The sequence below is a fragment of the Dermacentor variabilis genome, chromosome 10 (genome assembly GCF_050947875.1).
Source record: "Dermacentor variabilis isolate Ectoservices chromosome 10, ASM5094787v1, whole genome shotgun sequence".
Classification (NCBI taxonomy): domain Eukaryota; kingdom Metazoa; phylum Arthropoda; class Arachnida; order Ixodida; family Ixodidae; genus Dermacentor; species Dermacentor variabilis.
In genome coordinates this window covers 14,496,681-14,517,521 of record NC_134577.1, presented here as the reverse complement: position 1 = coordinate 14,517,521, position 20,841 = coordinate 14,496,681, and the positions used below count along the sequence as shown (strand labels likewise).

Below are 20,841 nucleotides of genomic sequence, written 5' to 3'. Positions count from 1 at the left end.
GATAGTTCTCCAAATCACAGCACTCATTGTTTCAATCTTAGCAATCATAGTTTTCTTTTTATCATCATCACCGTCATTTATTAACCCTTAATGGCCCCTTTCGGGGTATTACATGGGGGGGGGGAACAGAAATGCAGAGTAGTCATGATAACAAGAGTGGTATGGATGTTAAAAACAAGAAAATAAGTCCCTACACACATGAATAATGATTGCAAACCATTGTATTTATTGTAATCACTAAATGTATGCACCTAAGTCAGTGGATTAAGGGGGCCCTCTGAATGTATATATAGGTGAGGGGAAAATAAAGTTGGGGGTCTTTGAGTCCCAGCAATGATGCGGAGCTGTCATTCCTTGAAGGCGAGCTAAGGTTAGTTTGACCACGCCCCTACCATCGTCACCTTATTTATATAGCAACATTCTGCTGCAAACGATCACTTTGCAAGTCACAAAGCTGTTTGAAGCCAGCAGGATGAAGTTTAGGCAAAGCCATGTCCTGCATTTATCAGTTCCACCTTGGCTGAACCGACATACTTGCAACTTCCATAGACAGTAGTGCAAGAGTTCCCTCTTCTAAATTTTATAAGGACTTCCATGCTGTTAAGCACCACTAAGCAAGAATGTTAAGCTGCTCTTGTAAATTACGCTTGTGCAATACGAGAAAAGTCGCATATCTTACCGTGAAGAAGAGGAAAAAGGGAATGCAAAAGTGAAACATGGGTGGTGAGACCACAATGAAGCAAGCTATCTCCTCTTAAAGTCATTGATTTTGACAGCATGTGACAGGAACAAAAGGCTCAACCTAAGCCACTCATGAAAGCTCAAACACATGAAAGTATTTCTAAATTTGTGATGTAAAGCTGACAAACCGCTGCCCCAGTTTTGGTACAAAGTTCAGAAACACAAACTTTGGCCTTCATTGACCAGTTTTTTTTTTTTTTTCTCCTAAACTAAATACAAAATAAACAGTTTTGAAAGAACACTTCCCCACTGTCTAAAGTATGTACTGTTTGTTACAATTGCGAGAAAGAATTAGAACAATGAAGCTAGTGTCCGCTTGGTTAAATGACCATGTCCCACCCTTGTCACCAAAATGTTGCAAGTGAGGACAAAGAATTAGGACAATGAATCTAGTGTCCGCTTAGACACATGACCATGTCCCACCCTCGTTCCCAGAATGTTACAAGTTAGAGCAAAGAATTAGGACAATGAATCTAGTGTCCGCTTAGACACATGACCATGTCCCACCCTCGTCACCAGAATGTTACAAGTTCGGGCAAAGAATTAGGACAATGAAATTAGGGCCCACTTAGTGACACAGCGCTTGTTTGACGGCCTTTTTGGGCACACAGCTTTCTTTATTCACCAGAAAACAATCTCATCTGCTAGAGGGTGCTAAGGCAATCCCAACAGTGTAGCCCTTATATTGACCTTTAGATTTTGAATGACTTCAAATCTATGTACAACAGTGACGAAAACGTGAGTTATTTCACCAGCCGGACACAATTTGTATGCATGAACTTCAAGAATAGAAAAACGTCATTCATTTTTGTATTGCATATTCTCCAGGCCAAGAGTCCGCAGATTTCAAAGACAGATGCAGGTGATGTGAGGATTTAGCGTTCAACAATAGCATTCAAGTACACTATAGAGTGAGGTGCCCATGTCCCAGGGTTCCTCAGAGGCTTTAACTAATGCTACAGTGCCCGATGCACTGTCAGATGAAAGAGGACTGCGGCACCATAAATATCCTAAAACATGCATTCTCCTCAACACTACCGCGAATTGGAATGCTTAATGCATGCACGAGCCTTCTTTGAGGAGCGGCAAAATAAAGATCATCCCATGTCTCTTTCTCTCTCTTTCAGAGACATACGAAGAAAACGATCCATATGGGTACGTGGAAAGGAGTAAGTGCCATTTTGCTGCTTTTCCAAATCAGTAAGCAATCGAATTCAATTACAAGAAGAAAAAGAATGTTTTCAAGTTTAATGACTGACCAGACCGCAATATTTGCAGCACGGCACATAGTAACATTTACACACTCACAGAATTTCGCCTTACTGGTTACAATGCAAAATAAAAGAGCAAGGGCCCATTTGGTCAGGTATTGCATGGCACCCGCCATGGTGACTTAGCAGCTACGGCATTGCGCTGCTAAGCACAAGTTCATGGGATCAACTCATGGCTGCGGCGGCTGCATTTTAATGGAGCAAAATGCATAAACACTTTTGTGCTGTGCATTAGGTGCACGATAAAGAACCCCAGGTGATGAAAATTAATCCAGAGTTCCCCACGAAAGCGTGCCTCATAATCGTATAGTGGTTTTGACACAGAACCCGAAATTTGAATCTTTTTTATTATTGTTACACGGATAAATTAACAAAAGATATTAAATTTGTATTGGAAATCTTGAACGTTCTCGTGCCTACAGTATTTGGACTTTCAGGCCTAGAAACTTGAAACACATATAAAAGTGAACACCAATTTCCTTTCCTTTATAAACTGCAGCCCGTTGCAGAGCGTTCTATCTAGATTTGTATTGAAAAAGTGTAAGGTTAAGGGTTTAAATACTGTAGAAATACATACAAAACAGAGGTTGACAGCAAGATGGAGGCTTGAAATGATCAACAGTGGTTGAACAATTACGAGGTGTCTCAGGCAGGAGCCAATGCTTCTACAAGGTGACTTGTCTAGTGACTGGTGACTTTTACAAGTCCCCTTGTTGGAACATTGGCTCCAACCTAAAGCATCTCCTGTGCAACCACTGTTGATTAAATATTGTGTGTGAGAGAATAGTTAAGATTTCCAATACGAATGAAATATCCCTTGTTGATCAATCCACAGAAGACTCAACCAAGTGGGTATTCACTACATTGATTCGCACTATAGTAGGATTTTTGTGTGATAACTTGCAATGACATAACAGAGCCTCACTTTTCTGGCTACCAATAGACTTATTACTCAAATCTATTTAGATATAAGGAAAACAAAGGCCTACAGAGTATATTAGTGCTTCAAGATGCCCAAAAAGTCACTTTTAGCGACAGCAGAGCTTTTATAAATGACAAAACAATGTAAACACTGGGTGGGATTGGCGCCACTCCTGGGAAAATGTGGCACTAGCTCTTGGTGACGTCACAAGCCCTGATTAAGACCACTAAACAAGCAAATAAATGTCATTCTACTTGAACATGAAAGGAAATGCACTTTGACCAATTACACTGCATTTCCCTACCGAAAAACCTACTCACATGGCCTTTTCACACTGCTCTCTCGGCTATACCATATCTGCTAGGTTTGCCTTCATAAAGCACTTAGTATATGTTGTGCACGAAGGCTCGTCCAGTACGCTCCCTCTTGCTACTTAAGGAAGTGTGGTGCTATCTCTGCACAAGCCTGTGATTCAACAAGCACGGTACAGCTTGATATCTGAGCTCGCTGCTGCACTTAATTTCTCGTTAACTGCGCTGACGTGCTATACTTTATCCTTTACTTCTCTTTTCCTCGTTCGGTTTTCTTTCCTCCTAGACATTCCTCCGGCACCTCCAATACCACCACCTGGTAAGTTTCTGTTTATTATGTGTTTTTGATTTTCTTTAAGGGGGAAGTATAAAAGCAATGCAAACAAATGTTCAACGCCTAGCACCTGACTTTAGGAATATGCACTGAGATATGCCCTCTTGTAGGACACCAGAAGTAGTCTTTTCCTCTCCAAAACCTTTCTTTCTCTCCAAGAACCAACTCTATCATCGAACAGCACCACTTCCAGGCTCAGCAAATAACTCACCCTTATCTCAAAATCGATCCTGGTATGTACCACAGCCAGAGCTATGCAGCCATTTATGATAGCAGCCCAAGTTGAGACACTGTGAACATAGTGTTGTGACCAGCAGTGTTTTTAAGGTATTTTGCAGGCCCAAGCAAAGTCTGCGCCCTTATTCTCTACTTTGGCACAAAATATTGATGCATTGATCCACTAACGAATTTCGACACCACTTTGCAAGACATGTACTAGTGATCATAATAGAGAAAATTATCATATAGTTTTCTGATTTAGTTTATTGTTCATTGAACAATCAGCCATAAAAAGGGGATTGAATGAAGATCCAAAACAGAATCAAATTTGCATCTAACAGAGTACAACGCTGACTGAGGCCTGCTGGTGAAGCACGATGAGGGGTGACTAGGTGCTTTAAGCGGCTGCCTGTTCCACCTACAGACAAAACGCCCCTGGTTGTGACCACTTCCCGTGCTGTAATTTTACAGTGAGAGCTGTATATGACTAACCTTTCATAGTACTTTCGGCGTCAAGCAACAGGAAAAATCATGTGAGCCGATCCTGGTGATAGTGCAGAAAGGGTCCAAGCTCAATGGCACATAACCCTGTAGGCTCGGGGACCTGTAACGCGCCCTTGAACTATTCTTGCCACGCATGAGATCCAAAGAGGTTCCAGGTACACGGATAAGAATAGATGTTTTTGAAAAAATGTTTCGTGCAAATTTTTCAAAAAGGGCTTCAAAATTATCGGCGCCAACCACGCGAACACGCTAGTGCCACTGCTCAAGCGTTTGTCGTTGTCGTTGTCTTCCACAGCTGGCTCTGCTGCTGTTCATCATTCCAGCATAGAATTCACTTCTCTTCTTTCGTCGTAATTGGGAGGTGATGTCTATGGGGGTATGAGCCATTGATTAAGGGGGTGTGAGCCATTCAACAGCTGCATTATCGATAGGGCGGACACGTATATTTTGTACACCCGAAGAACAACTTGCGTACAAGGAGCGCCGGAGGGAACAGCAACGAGAATGTAAACGGCGCCGGCGCAAAACAACCACTGACAAAGAATGTTCCCGTGATGCTGAATGAAAATGCAATCGCGAGCCCAGGCACCTTCGAACGAGCAACGGCACCAGACTCGCAACAAAAAAAAATGACAACCATTCCACTCTGTAAAGATGGAATGGCAGCAAATGCACTTTGCTTTTCGTTTGAGAGCTCTGACTGTCGTCAGCTTTCGCTGCCGTTCCATCTTCACAGAGTGGAATGGCTGTCATTTTTGTTCACACTTGTTTTGCAGAAATCCCCACAAACAATAAATTTAATTTAAATGCAAGATAACGCATAGCTCACATGGCACCGTACAAGTCATACAAAAATCTGTTTGAAAATCTCAAGCCACTATGCAGCCTGGTATAAAGAGTTTATTCCATGACAGCTTCAGTGCTACTAAAGCGTTGGACAGATCAAAGGCAATATGTACCTTGAGTACAATGCGATTCAAAATAATTTATTTCAGTAGCTGTAATCTGGAAGATGATCACATAGGTGTTGCAAGAGTATAATGAGCTATATTGAATGCTGTAGGGGTCCATCAAAATTGCAAATGGAGTCACCTTAAGGCTTAGCGAAACAGTGATGATGTGCACTTTATACTGCAGAACCTCCGCTGCGTTCTTCGCGCGCTCCGAGTCTTGTCGATGATGGTGTTTCTGATCACTATCGACTAACGTCAACTCAGTCCGACCAGAGACATGCAAGCAGCAGCGGACAGGACGTGGTGAGAAGCCAACATGTGACCATGCCGATTCACACAGGCCAGTATCACTTGACGCCCGAGTTCACTCGACATGAGTTCAGTAGGCAAGTGTCGGATCATCAGGAATCGGCTCGCCGTTCTGGTCCCTTCGATGACGAAGCATTACCACCACCACCGAACCGACATGATACCAACCTTCTGGTGTCGACTCGTCCTTCGGATCAATATGACACTGACTTCCATGCAAGAGGTTTCGAACCCCACTCAGCACGTAGTTCCAGTCATTTTGAACCGTCGACGCCGACTCCACCACCGCCACCACTGGCAGGCAGCACTGATTACTACGCTTCAGGAAGTTCGGACCTGGCGCAAAGGCGGTACGACAACCCCCCCAGCTCAGCGCACCGTTCTAGTCAACACAACGCTTCCGCAATGCAGCTGCCACCACCTCCGTCACCTGTAGAGCCATCTTTATCGGTGGTCTCAGAGGCACCGCGACGCTATGAGAGTGCTGGTTCTGCACAGCCTCCTGCTAAGGCAGCCCACCGTGAAGACACTTTCGACGAAGAACTTAAGCTCCGTGTGTCTCTAGGCCCCAAGGCGGGCAAGAAATGGGGTAGGGCAACGGCAGTTGCTGCAAGCGCCATCTACATCACGCCAGAATCCACAGTCGAGGAGGTTCAGGCCTGGCTCACCACAAAAGACTTCAGTGACAGGTGAGATAATGCTGTCGACACACAAGGTGCCAAATGCTTTCAAGTACTCATGGCTTTTAACACCTTCTTTATATCAAAAATAATGCTTTTGTACTGTAAAATAAGGAGCAGTGGGGCTATGGCCATGAGAGAGACAACGACGACGAGAGAGAAAAACCTTGTCATCTTCGGTCATATCTGGGTTGATACGCCGGCAAATGTCAACTACATCTTCAATGTAGCTTGTAACAGTTTCGCCCTTTTGTTGGGCATGACAGCGAAACTGTTGTTCAGCCTGAAGTTTGCACACAGCAGGGCAACCGAAGACTTCTTGAAGTGTCATTCGGAATGCTGTCCAGGTGGAAAAGTCAGCCTCATGGTTGCGGAACCAAAGATGGGCGACCCCGGAAAGGTAGAATGCTACGTAACCAAGCTTGTCAGCTTCCGACCATTTGTTGTGGGCACTCACTCGGTTGTACGATGATAGCCAGTCCTCTACGTCATGATCGTCAGTGCCATTGAATATGGGAGGATCCCGTTGGCATGGCGCACCAGGACAGACAACCGGAGGCGGTGCCATGGGTGGCTCGGTAGGACTAGTCTCCTCAGGCAGGGAAGATTTGACAGGGATCGTCCGGCTTCGGAGTTCCAGGTTTGCAAAAGGTCACACCTTCCAACAAATGTCGCGAAGCTCTTTGGGCAGTAAGCGTTTGCGACTAGAACGATAGAGCAGCGAGAGGTAGTACAGCCGATCGAGCACCGAAACCAGGTTTTTCTCTCTCGTCGTCGTTGTCTCTCTCATAGCCACAGCCCCACTGCTCCTTATTTTACAGTACACTTAATTTTATAATGACAAGGCGGCCTTTTAAATATTGTAGATTGTCATCTGCTGCTTGCTACAACCTCCATTGCATACAACCTTGTTACATAATGTTCCACTGGCGTCCCGTCGGATATCTGAACAAACGATGTCGCACAGCCAGTTTTGCCACGACGCTAAATACTGCTTGGCAGCATACTTTCACTGAAACATATAAACTGGAACACAAAGAGCTAAAGTGACATGTGTGTGCAGAGCTTGTAAATCAGTGGGGTAGAAACTTCAGTCAGTTAGTGTAGCACACAGTTCAAATTCTGAAAGACCAGTCCTCAGATGAAATACACAGAAAAGAGCGACACACACATTGCGCTGTATGTTGCCCTCTTCTACGTATTTTGTCTGAGCACTGATCTTCCCGAACTTGAGCTTTTAAGCATGCATCATTAAAGAAATAAATATTTTTCAGTATTTCACGTGGAACTGTTGTGAGAGGTGCTTTGTATTGTCCATTGTAAGCCCATGCATTAGCAAGAATGCACACCTTCTTGTGTAAAACACATTCTACTGAAGTCTTTGATATGCAGCCCCTTGTGTCATGAATTTTTGCGACAAAAGAGACCGCTTGCACATCTTTGTCAGTGCATTATTCTCACACACACTCCCTTTATGACAGTGAACACTTAAGTAAAGTACTACACCCACGTCATGTGAGGCAGCCACAAATAACTAATTGAGCTGCTAATTAATTCTGAATTATGGCTGTGGTGTGTGCACAATGCTAACAATCATGAAAGGAATAAATTGTAAACACTAGCGATCTAAGCTTCAAAAGGCACTGTTGTGGCAGCGCACACGGAGTAAGTTTGAAATGAAGCTTTTCTGTTTCTGCTACATGAAAATGCTGAGAATGTGCAAACTTCTTTTTTTTTTTCTTTTTATCCAGGGTAAAAGGTCTCTGCAAGGAACTAACAGGCGAACACATGTTCGCACTCACCAAGGAGCGCCTGGAGGAAGTGCTGGCTGTCACAGAAGCAGCCCGCCTAATCAGCCACCTCACTGTGCAGAAGAACCTCTGTGGGGTGAGTAAAAAGGTGATATTGAAGCAAAGAAAATCAGGCTATAATAACTTATTACTGTTGCGGAATGCTCTCAACTTGACAAATGCACAATACACCTGCACAGATGTACTCTGTGTAGCTGCAGCAGCTTTCTTTCAGAAAACTCATCTTCTAATCATAGAAAAGGTGCTCGTGAGCAGAACGTAGCGCAAAACATGTCGCTGTCAAGGGGCGACCACATTGTCATCACGGAACGTACGAGCACTATAAAGTCCTTCCACTACCGCGCCTGCATGCAAGAATATGCTATTTACTGTAAGCATCGAAAGCTTACACTGTTCTTGTTTACTGGAAACGGCTGATATCCTGCAGTTTGCACCTGAAGCCAGTGAAGCAGAATAAAATGATGTTCACTGCATTTACTATGCAGGCTTTATTTATTATCGATTTGAAGTCTTTTTTTGCAAATATTGTCGATAGTACACAACTCACGATTTGCCAGCAGTTGTAGACCACTCCGTGAGTGACAACGGTTTGTCACCTAACCTTGTGTCAGGATTCTCAAAGCTACCCTATCAACCCAAAGCTCATGACATCAAAGAGCGCTCACCTCAATATCTAAAGCTCTGGATGGCCGAATGCACGCAAAAGCCTACAGTAGGCGGCTTGATGATATGCCCCTTCACTTATACGTACTGGAATTGAAGCTTTAGTCTAAAACTGCACACTATTCATGCGATGCACGTGGCCTAAATTGCACTTATCAAAAGATAAATAGAGTGATTGTGGAGTGGAAGGAATGGCATTTTTTGCAGCCCTAGAGGGAGCAGGGCTCAGTGCTTTGGCCGAAGAGGAGGGAGTTAAGGAGGAAAGAAGAGAGAAGGGGGGTTGTCACATTCACATGGCCTGTGGCTGGCAACAGCAGGCAGGCGAGCAATTTAGATCTTAGACGCCAACCTCATTTCTTCTCGGAACTTAAACAAGTGCCCACAGGCAGTGCTGTAGTGCCGAAGAACTCCTTGAAAGATGGGATACGACGAGGATGAGTACTTGCCAGTGCACCGGGCACAGTTTCACTAGAATGCGAAAGTTAGAAGGAAGATGCGAGAGAACAGATAGTTCACAGTACAGAACGGCACAGCGCATTTATGTAAGCAGCCTCTCAGATCTGCTGTTCCCTAGCAAAAAAAGCTGATAGAAATTTCTACAAGTCCCTTAGATCTTTCTATGAATCTGATATATATTCCTAGCTGACACATACAACTCTTTACCAGACTGGTAGGCAGCAGATAGACCTCACTGTGCTGCCTACGAAACCCAATAGGATGATGTGTATCAGTCTTTTAAACCCAAATAGAGATCATCATAAATTGGCTTTAGGAATATGATTATTGCGCCATACAGTTAGTTCTCCAGGGTGGGTGAGGCTATGCATGCAGAATCTTTGCCTCTAAAAATTCAAGCATCAGTTGGAGAGTTAGGTGCCGCAGCAAGGGAATGCAGTGACAGACAAGATTCTCAATGACGTCTGCAATGGTCACACATGGCAGATCCAGCCATCCCCATGAGAAAAAAAAAAGTGTGAACGTGTTAAAGCTGTTACACAGGCCCTGCAGCAACAGGCAACACAGCATGGTGTTGCATAAAGTCATCAATTGCAGGGCATCGAGGCACTGTTGATGCTAATCTGTCGCTATATGTACTGTATATAGTCATGCTATATACCAGTAGAACTACACAAAGCACGACTCACCTCTCTCATAGTCGTCGTTTGCTCCCAGTTTAAGTATATAATATTGTTTGGGCATATCCAACATATGACGACAAAGGTGAGGAAGTTGTGAATGACTGTCAGTTTTAAGCAGGAAAGCCATACACACCGCAAGGCTCTAGGCACTCATTGAGGACACTGCATCAGACAACTCATCAGTTCTCCTCCTCCTCCTCCTCCTCCTCCTCCTCCTCCTCCTCCTCATCATCATCATCATCATCATCATCATCATCATCATCATCATCATCAGCCTGGCCATGCCCACTGCAGGGCAAAGGCCTCTCCCATACTTCTCCAACTACCCCGGTCATGTGCTAATTGTTTGTGGCCATGCTGTCCCTGTAAACTTCTTAATCTCACCTGCCCACCTAACTTTCTGCCGCACCCTGCTGCACTTCCCTTCTCTTGGAATCCAGTCCATAACTCTTAATGACCATCGGTTACCTTCCCTCCTCATTACATGTCCTGTCCTTGCCCCCATTTCTTTTTCTTGATTTCAACTAAGATGTCATTAACTTGCGTTTGTTCCCTCACCCAATCCGCTCTTTTCTTATCCCTTAACGTTACACCCATTATTATTCTTCCCATAGCTTGTTGTGTCGTCCTCAATTTAAGTAGAACCCTTTTCGTAAGCCTCCAGGTTTCTGCCCTGTAAGCGAGTACTGGTAAGACACAACTGTTATAGACTTATCTCTTGAAGGATAATTGCAACCCGCTGTTCATGATCTGAAAATGCCTGCCAAACGCACCACAGCCCATTCTTATTCTTCTGATTATTTCAGTCTCATGATCCGGATTCGAGGTCACTGCCTGCCCTAAGTAGATGTATTCCCTTACCACTTCCAGTTCCTCGCTACCTATCGTAAACTGCTATTCTCTTCCGAGACTGTTAAACATTACTTTAGTTTTCTGCAGATTAATTTTTAGACTCACCCTTCTGCTTTGCCTCTCCAGGTCAGTGAGCATGCATTGCAATTGGTCCCCTGAGTTACCAAGCAAGGCAATGCCATCAGCGAATCGCAAGTTACTAAGGTATTCTCCATTAACTTTTATCCCCAATTCTTCCCAATCCAGGTCTCTGAATACCTCCTGTAAACACGCTGTGAATAGCATTGGAGAGATCGTATCTCCCTGCCTGACGCCTCATCAATCTCAAGTGTCACTGCCTATGGCCTGACCAAGGAAGGTCAACAACAGTAACAACTTGCAGGCAATAACCTTTGGAACTTGCCAACAAAGGATGCAGTGTTATGTGCGACACAAAGCTGAGCTTGGAATAACAGTAAGGATAACAGGCCTGTTCCGCAACTGACTATTATCTGGTTCTGATATGGTTATACACTCCAGTCGCTGACCTTTTAGCAACTTTTCAGATATGAGACAGGTTAACACCACATTGAACACTGCTCGTGACAGTGACGTAGCTCTTCACATCGGCTTCGCTTTTACTGCTATGATTTCAATGCATGTAGCTGATGTGGTGTCGTGATGTATCGCCGACACTGTTCAAGAAACGTCGTGAAGGAGCAATGGTGAGAGCCACTTAAACATCAATGATGCTCGCAGGTTGCCATGTGCGATGTCTGCATTTGCAGACCATTTTCTTTCGGCCTGCCTCCTTGGGTTGTATTCTTCGTACCCCGCTTTCAAGGGTACTTGCACATTTCATGATGTATCCAGCGTCCAGCGCGGCAGGTCTCTGGAGCAACTGGCATCCTGTCCGCTGGCTTAAGGGGTCAGTGTGAAACAAAAGTGATATGCCGGGAAGGGTTCGACCAAGAATGTCGCCCTGCATGCTTGGTATAGACTTTGGAACAGAGTGTGAGGAGTCATCTCTCTGTTATGTCCAGGGGATGCATTTTGTAACATTTCTTTTCCTATATTTCTTTGATCTTCTAATGACCCATCACACCGAGCATCTGATTCTGGTTACTAAGTAATTGTGGCAGCAAGCGAGTTTTCCTGGGCTTTCCAATTTGGATGAATTAGCAATGTTTACAGGGAAACCTTGCATATTGCTGAAACAAAATTTTCTGTCTATAAAAAATTGCAATAACCATCAAAAGCCAAGTTTCTGAAGTTCCAGTTGTGAAACAACTTTCGGCACCATTACATAAACTACAACCATTATGTGGGAACACACTTCGTCCACTCATTTCATACATCCTGTCTTATGCATGGTTATTTCCCTCAGCTGAAACTGTAGATAATTGAGCGCGGAATAAAATGATGAGCCTGACTGACTTACTGTTTGACTGATTTAGCAGATGGACAAATGTGACTTGAGAAAGAAAACAAGAACGCACACCAACACCTGATGCATAAAAGTTGCGCAGAATTGTCGTCATCTCTCACCTTCGACCTTTTTTTTTTTTTAACAATCGCACGGCTTGTCTATACCAACCTGCCTAGGTGGCTTAGTGGCTATGACATTCTACTGCCAAGTGTAAGGTCGCGAGCTTGATTCCCGGGCATGGCAGCCGCAATCCACAAGGGGGCGTGATGCAAAAATGCTCGTGTATTGTTCTGCACACTATAAAGAAGCACCAGATGATAAAAATTGACCCACAGAGCCCTGCAGCTATAACAAAGTTTCTACAGGCCCTGTGCTACTTCGAGACACCAAACCTCTATCAATCAAACAATCTCCTGTCTGCACAGTACAAGCCCGGCGGCAAGGACCAGCTGAGCGAGATCCTCCAGATGCGGCGGAATCGCGTGGACGCCGGTGTGCCAGCGTTTCAAGATGTGCCCAGGAGCCCCACCACCACTGTTGTTGTCATGCAGAAGCAGCACAGCACGACCAGTGATGCGACAATCCCAACCGTTTCCGGGGCCGAGACCGCTTCAACAACCACTACAAGTGCCACTCAGTGATAGCTTAAGGGAAAGAAAAAAGGTATGTTTGTTCCTTGGACAGCCAACTCCCTAAGACTTTTAAAACTATCTATTGTTGCATGCTGCATCATACCACAACAACAGTGTGCTGCTTTCTTAGAGGTCATACAGTGCTTCAACACATTTTATTAAATGCGTAGTTTCTGCACATCGCTTCCTGGCCTGCTGCACTACGGCGAGCACGCCGCATGCACATTCACAACCATCCCATCCTCATTCCATGTACCCCGGCAAGACAAAACGAGTAGGAAGGCGAAATCAACGGAACAGGAAATCCGCATTTCATGGTGCCGTCTGTACGTTTGAAAAGCGCGCCTATTTCCGAAGTTTTCTTTTCTGGCATGTTCTGCCACTATGCGGGAATATAGGGAATTTTTTCTCGCACCTCCCTCTTTCAGTTTTCGTTGCATGGTTTATTTTAGAGCTAGTTTGCTCCGGCATGTCTATATACTACCGCTTGCACATTGGCGCGCGCGCGCGTGTGACCGGTGATTTCGGTTTTGTTCCACAGGCGGTTTCAGCTTCTTGCGCTCACTAAACTGATGGCTATCTCGTTACTAATAGCTCAAGTGACTGCCTGTTTCTCGCTCATTTAGTGCTCATTTAGCGCATAGAAAGGATGCCACCATGCATGTGTTTCCTTTTCTTTTCTTTTTCGGAGACACGCAAAAACTAATTGCCTCTGGTCGGCGATAAGACAAAGATTAGCAGAAGTTTGTCACACGTTTTGCTTTTTTTACGGGCACACAACCACAGTTTTCTTGAGTGCGCTCACCTACGCAGTTAGATTTCGCTATGGATGTAAGTATTAGTGTAAGAGCAGGAACATTTGAGAGTTGCGAAATATTCTCGTGTGCGCATTTTCTAAGCCTTGAACTATGTGTATAACAATGCATCAAATTTTTTATTCTTATACGTTTATTTCTTTTTTTATTCTTGTTATTCATGAATAAACAGTACATATATACATACCAACACAAAATATTTTTTTCTCACTTTACGGTCACTAGAAAAATTACGGCATTTTTTTTTTTTTTTTTTCAAAATAGGTCCCTCAGAAGAATTGGAATTTGCAATAAAAAATATCGACCCTGGGCGGTTACATATGGCAAAAAAATTCGACCCCCGAAGGGTTAACTTTGCTACATTACAATCATTTGTAGTAGACAGGACACAAGACAAAGCTAACACATAGGTAGTAGCGCATCCTTTGTGTGTTACTTTCGTCTAGCATCACGTCTCTCACGCTACCGGTTCATCATGTTCAGTCAATACAAACTAGCCCAATTTTCTATTCTGCCTTGCCACTCTAGACAACCAGAACTTGCTGGGTAGAGTTTAGAGAACACCTTTGCACTAAGTGCCCCAACAAGGTCTTTTGCTCGCACCAATGTGCTAGATGGATGACCACTTTTCTTGCACCAACTTTGATGGCAGCGAGAGATGTTAATGACGTCATGTTCTTTAGTTTATCCATATTCTTGTCGAGGAAAGAGAGGCATTTGTTGTCCTGACCTACCCTCTGCCTTCTCGCACCTTTCTTTCTTTCTTTCTTTTTTCAGTAAGTACACTTGGGAACAGTCGCATCCTGAACCGTCCGTACTGCTCTGACCTGAAGGCGTCCTATACACATTCCAAGTGGCAACATCGTCGACATTGGCTGAAGTCTCAGACCAGACGACAAAATAGTGGCCATTACGTTTCCAGAACCATTGTTTCCAAGTGAATAATATTATGAGAAGTGTTGGCTGGTGTAAAAACATCCAACATGATAGTTCAAAGTAGCAATGCTAGTCGTTCAGGTGTAGATAAAGTTTAGGCAGCATATTGAGCACCTTACAGTATGAGAAGTGACCAGACATTGCAGCTTGCACATTTTCTTTCGTCAAAAGAAAACACATAATGCAAATAAATATTTTTACAAGTTTTGCATTTCTTGCTTTTTATTAACATTATCAACATCCGGCTGAGCCCATTCAGGTTCACTCCAGAATGAAAGCGTCTCCTAACAACCCTCCCGGTCCTGCATCTGTGAAGATGTATATAAGGTTTGTCAGCTGTCCGTTTACACTATGCTGATCAGTGGCTTAGAAAAGCTGTCTCAAGGCTAGGCCTGTCAGCTCGCTATTGCTTTAAAGCGCGAGGCGCAGATATCATGCCCACACAGTTTAGTGAAAAGCTGAAAGACTTATAGCTGAAGAAGCACAAGGAAAAATAAGAGATACTGACGACAGCGTGCTGCAAAGAGTGCTTCGTCACAGTTTCCCGAGAATTTAGAGCACTTTGTGAAGGCAAAATTGTGCATCCCTTCCTGACCTGTCATGGGGAGCATGCAGCAACTAAAGGGGGTGCAATGAACTGCGACAGTAGTGGTACTATCGGATAGCTGGCATTACTCATTGTGCAGCCTTCCCCAGCGCTCCACATATATTTCCATGTGTTTGTCCACATCAGCTCACATTCTATGCTGTCAACAGTCTTAAGAAAAGCCAAATTTCGGCATGTGAGTATCAAAGAGTTTCTCATTGGCTCAAATGTCAAGCAAGGGATAAAACTGGGACGAAGGGGGCAGGTTTTCGAAGTGCAAGAGGAATGCGAGAGCCACCACAGGAGCGTCCTGAATGAAAGATGATTGCAACAGGAATATCAACAAGTGTGTGGTATCATAATACCGGTCTCTAAGTGCCCTTTTCCACCTGCTTGAATGCGAACTTGGAAGAGTGTTGGTTTGTTAGTGCCCAATTGAATTCCCAAACACATTAACTAAACCAGTCTCTATACATATATGTGTACGCGCAAGCTACTGCACAGCTGATCATGCCTAACACTCATGCAAGTCTACTGCTCCTATGAATGCTTCCACTACACATAAACTTGGAAGCGTGCATAAGAAATTTCATTTCATGACAGAATATAAATCACAGGCTGGTTACACATGCGGAACTCTTATAGGAACGCGAGAAAAGGTCTGGGACAACTAAATTGTGTGCATTGCATCGGACCTTAACATTAGCCCTTTCAGGGTAACTTTCTTTTATAAAGTGAATATTTCAGAAGTACCAAAAGTTGGGTAACTTGGTATGCATCCATATTTAAGAAAGTTCCAAACAGTACAAAAAGACGCAAAGGGCAGAGAAAACAGGCTGGACAAGTGACAAGTATATTTACGAGGACAAGTATATTTATGATGTGCCGCTTCAATAAACTTCAGCTGATAGTGCAGCGCTTGTCAAGTCTGTTTTCTCTACCCTTTGTCTGCGTGATTTTGTGCTGCTCGGGAGTTTGTTACATATAAGTACATTATTCTTTTTTTTTAAGTGTAATAATAATAATATTTGGGGTTTTACATGCCAAAACCACTTTCTGATTATGAGGCACGCCGTAGTGGAGGACTTCGGAAATTTTGACCACCTGGGGTTCTTTAACGTGCACCTAAATCTAAGCACACGGGTGTTTTCGCATTTCACCCCCATCGAAATGCGGCCGCCGTGGCCGGGATTCGATCCCGCGATCTTTTTTTTTTTTTTTTTTAAGTGTAAATAATGAGCACCGTAAATGTAAACTGAGTGCACTGAGGTAAGTAAGGCAACTGTTAATTAAATTGTGGGGTCAAACATCTCAAAACTGCACAGTGAGTTATGTGTGACGCTGCAGTGGAGGGCTCCAAATTAAATTTGACCCCTTGTGGTTCTTCAGTATGCACACAAGGCATGGTACAAGTGCATTTTAGCATTATATCCCCATTGAAATGTGGCTGCTGCGACAGAGACTACACTACCACTGAGCTATTACAGCCGGAAAAAAGTAAAGGTCAAGTCAAGAATCGGTTATGGTAAGAGCCAGGAGAGGGTAGCACAGTCCAAAAAGATTAAATTAGATTGTGGGGTTTTATGTGTCAAAGTCACAGTCTGATTATGAGACACGCCATATTGGGGGACTCCAGAATAATTTTGATCACCTGTTTCTTTAACGTCCAACCAATGTGCAGTACACAGGCATTCTTGCATTTTGCCCTCATCACAATGTGGCCACCAGGGCTGAGATTTGATCCTGCAACCTCGTGATTAGCAGTGCAATCCTACAGCCACTAAGCCAGGTGGTATCGAAAAATATTTAATCAATGGGACGCAATTTGAACAAAATGCAATAAGACGAGTTGTGATCACATTAGAAGCGAGCACATGCAGGTGCTACAGTGTCAAGATAAGTACATTTCACTTTGCACACACTGTGTATCCACACTCGAACTTGTCAAGGAGGCATGGTCAGGTAAAAAAAATGAAAAAATGCATTCCCAGTGAGCAGTTAAAATAATTGTTCAAGCGACCAACAACGCAACAGTTTGTGAGCAACATTAAAAAGGTTTAGCTTGCTCATTCTTTGTAGAAATAACATGCATAGAGTAAATAAACTGCAATAACAACACTGGTATTTTCTTCTAACGATTGGTCCAGTGACATGTGAAACATTCTTGTGTTGCATAGGTGCTCTCATCGAAGCGATTAACTATATTGCATCGCTCCCGACACTTTACACTGGCAGATAAGTACATATAGTCAGTTACTATAATAGCAACTCTGTGTCCTCTCTGGTTAAACTTTGCAGCACCAACCCAGTTGCTCACATTTATGCCCCCTGTAAACCAGCATTCCGGAAATGGTAATTGCCATTTGCAGACAAGATAAAACTCTCTATTACGAAGCTGCAACATAAGCCAAGCCCATAAAGTTCATTGGCTACAGCAACATTCACGACGGACGCCTTCGGTTCGTCCCATGTGGCGACACCACCATCGTATCACACGCAGCTACCTCATAACACACATCACCTCATACCTCGGTTATGGTTGGCGCAGATAAATACTATGAGAATGGGAAAAAGATAGATGCAACACAGAGCACTCATGCACACACTACCCATACTTTTTACTGTTGTTTTAGAGCGCAAATATGAAACCATCCAGTAGCCATGGTAAAACACACAGTGATGGTGGTGCCATCTAGTTCTCTTTGCAAGAGCGAAGCCACAGCAATAATGTAAAGCATTGCCTTCGAGAACAAGCAGCACAGCTGATCAATCCATAGAAGTTCTATTCATTCCTCCAAAGATTGATCTTGGAGGTCATGCGTAATGCGCAGCCCTTTTGCCTCACTAGAGAGGGCCATTACCGTTTTCCAGCATTTTTTCTTTACTTCAATCGTGATACTAAAGGAAATTAAAAACTGGCTGCGAAATGGCTGCTCTGCGAGATTTGATTGCACACAAGCCACTAGTTTGCCGAAATAACCTGGCTGCAACAGTCTCACATGTAAAAAATGCCCATTTGACCCATCCGAACAAAATTGTGCAGCAATTTTTTTGAAACTTTCAGCCATTTTCATGGTGGCATAAAAATGTTGTATTTCCTATACACAGGTAAGACCTTCCTTCTTGGTGGTTCACATCTGGGGAGTTTGAAGAGAAAAGGGGATGGCCTTCTAAGGAGGGGGTGAGGTTAGCAGTACATGAGCAACTGTGCTTTTTGGAGGTAGTCCATGAGAGAGTCAAAGATGCACTTTCTGTGTTCTGGTTCCCCGCTTGGTCTTATCCACTTCTGAAAATTTGCCAGCTGTAGCGATGCGGGGAGCTTCAGGATGCATTTCCAGCTATGCCTCGCAAGCCGTGGGCAATCCCACATGAGGTGGAAGGTGTCTGCTCGTGCTCCACTGCATCTTAAATGGCAGTCCAAAATAGTCAGCGTCACTGCTGCACTGGAGCCTCTTCTTTTTTGGTAGAGCACTAACCCCACCAGCATAAAGACTGCCAGTTCTCACTCTGCGCAAGCAGACTTTGGCCAGTCATACGTATCTTTGCAGAATGGCACCAGGTTCTTCTGGCAACAGGCTTTTAAGCCACAAGCAACAGGCCTTACATTGTGCTGTCGCCTTCCTGCTGTATTCTTCATGGTCGTACTCTTCTTTATGTGGCTTGGTCGGACTCAGCGAGGAAAATATTCATTCATTCATCCAGTCATTTATTGAGGCTATTCACTTATATCGACAATCAATGTTGATGGTTTCTGCACATTTGTTTTTATTTATTTTGCTAAATGTATATTTTCTTGCAACAGTGCATGTTGCTGCAGGGTTGCACTCGGAATTGCATTAACCGCGCCCGGGGAAAATTTTTTAGATAAGTGAACTTACGAAAATATAATCCACTGGATGCACATAGACCACCTACATCGTCCACGCATAGGACCATGGCATAGCGTGAATATCCACAAACAAAAACTCAGAGCATGGCGAATAAGCAAGCTGACGACGCTCTGTGCACATGTGAGCATGCATGTTGCGGAGGTCACGTTTACCTTCTCATGCTTCAAGAGTCAGAGCGACACTCCTCCTGCATTATCAATGAGATTCAAGCTGGCCATGAAGAGTGGATGATAAGAGTGACACAGAACGAAGTGAAATTTGCTACAAACTTGCGGTCACATCACTTTGGGCGATATCTCAGCTGCATGCGAAGTATGAAAACCTTTGGGGAATTACTTTTTCCCGACATTTCCGCAGTCAAGATATCTGGAGTACAGCGCAAAGCATTTCGAGGTAAGAGGCGAAAAATACATGGAGTTGACACCGAGATAGGAAACTATATTGACAACCAATATTTCCAGATATCAGAGTTCGAGTTAACAAGGGTTTACTGTATATAAACCTAAATGTATGTCTAATTTTGATATACAGTACGCAGTGGAAGTCAGCAACAGCATAAGCGTAGGTGCAAGTAGACGGTGATAGCAGTCCAGGGTGTCTACCAAGTTTACATTTCTAAATTCCCCAATTTTGCCAGGTTTTCCCTGGGAGCCTTTGCAAAGTTCCCCGAGTGACACAGAACTTTGTTTTATGTCACGACAAGCTGACACCATGTCGCTCGATGCTGTCATTCTCTAGTAAGCATGTTAAAAAATAAAAACAACTTAATCTAGTTTGAATACTAAGAAGTAGAGTTTATTTTATTCCAAAAGAAAACAGAAGGGAGGAGTTAGTAAAATGCACAGCGAATAAAATATCTTCGAAAAAAATGGTAAAACATATTGCAAATCAAGTCGAACATTCCCAAATACGAATAAAAAGGAGATGCATATAGTAGCAGATACTTTCGAATATGAGCTATTTCTGTCAACTGACAGCAAGATTCTCTCATAACAACTGGTAAGTCAACCTCACCTGTCCTGACATACTCTCAGCCTACGCACAACGCCTGTGTTGCGTTTCACCACTTTAAGAGTTTATTTTGGTTAAGATGAGGTACAACTGCATGTCGGCGTCAGCCAACATTTTGTTTTTTGAGCTCAAGCTCCTTCAAAAAAGTGGCGACACACTTCCTTTCTCATTCTTTCCTCAATGCCTAGGTCCTTTGTCTTCTCGTCCTTCTTCCACCATGCTTTCACATTACAAAACTTTGAAGCATCCTCTGGGTCAGTTGTACTGTCTCCGTCCGATTTATGGACCCCCTAGGGTCTGCAAGAACGTCTGAAAAATCGGGCAGTTCGAAAAAATGAATGCATGTCTTTTACTGCCCATAAGGGCTCAAATCGCCATAGGCACATCCCAAAAAGCTCTGAAGACCTGCCAGTACACTTATTAGTCATATCGGTGCTCGTACTGTGACAGGAGGTGGCAGGTGCATGTGTGTACAATTAAGGAATACATACTGTGTCCTGTTATGATCGACCTAAGTTTTCCAAGAAGCCATCAACTACCAACCACATCTGGTGACGAGGAGATACCCCACCAGCAACACGCAGCTGCCACGGTTAATGTTCGCGCCTTATCATTCACTTCGCTTCAAAGCAGCGTCGCCCTCCTGACCATCACAAAGTGGCCAATTATCGATGAAAGGGTCTTTGTCGAGAACTTTAAGGGAAAGTGTCAACTGCAGAATCTGACGAAAGCACTAATAATCCCACAGGCCACAAGAGTGCAAGGGGTAATTAAGGCCACCTTGGCCCCCGTATGGTCGACCTGTCAAGTGTGAGAAACGTTCAAGCGGGCATTCCCGTGTCGACATAATTGCC

The 20,841-nt window shown here is 43.9% G+C and overlaps 1 protein-coding gene across 2 annotated transcripts in view; it reads left to right on the top strand.

Annotated features, from left to right (window-relative positions):
• The window catches only part of LOC142559977 (uncharacterized), a 56,153-nt gene extending 41,442 nt beyond the window's left edge, over positions 1 to 14,711 (top strand). For both annotated transcript variants that reach the window (XM_075671701.1, XM_075671700.1), the window contains exons 17-22: positions 1,869 to 1,910; positions 3,532 to 3,564; positions 5,440 to 6,253; positions 7,996 to 8,131; positions 12,543 to 12,780; positions 14,342 to 14,711. In XM_075671701.1, the coding sequence (XP_075527816.1) occupies positions 1,869 to 1,910; positions 3,532 to 3,564; positions 5,440 to 6,253; positions 7,996 to 8,131; positions 12,543 to 12,758 (1,241 nt within the window). In that variant the 3' untranslated portion in view covers positions 12,759 to 12,780; positions 14,342 to 14,711. The remainder of the gene's footprint in view (positions 1 to 1,868; positions 1,911 to 3,531; positions 3,565 to 5,439; positions 6,254 to 7,995; positions 8,132 to 12,542; positions 12,781 to 14,341) is intronic.
• The last annotated feature ends 6,130 nt before the right edge of the window (positions 14,712 to 20,841 follow it).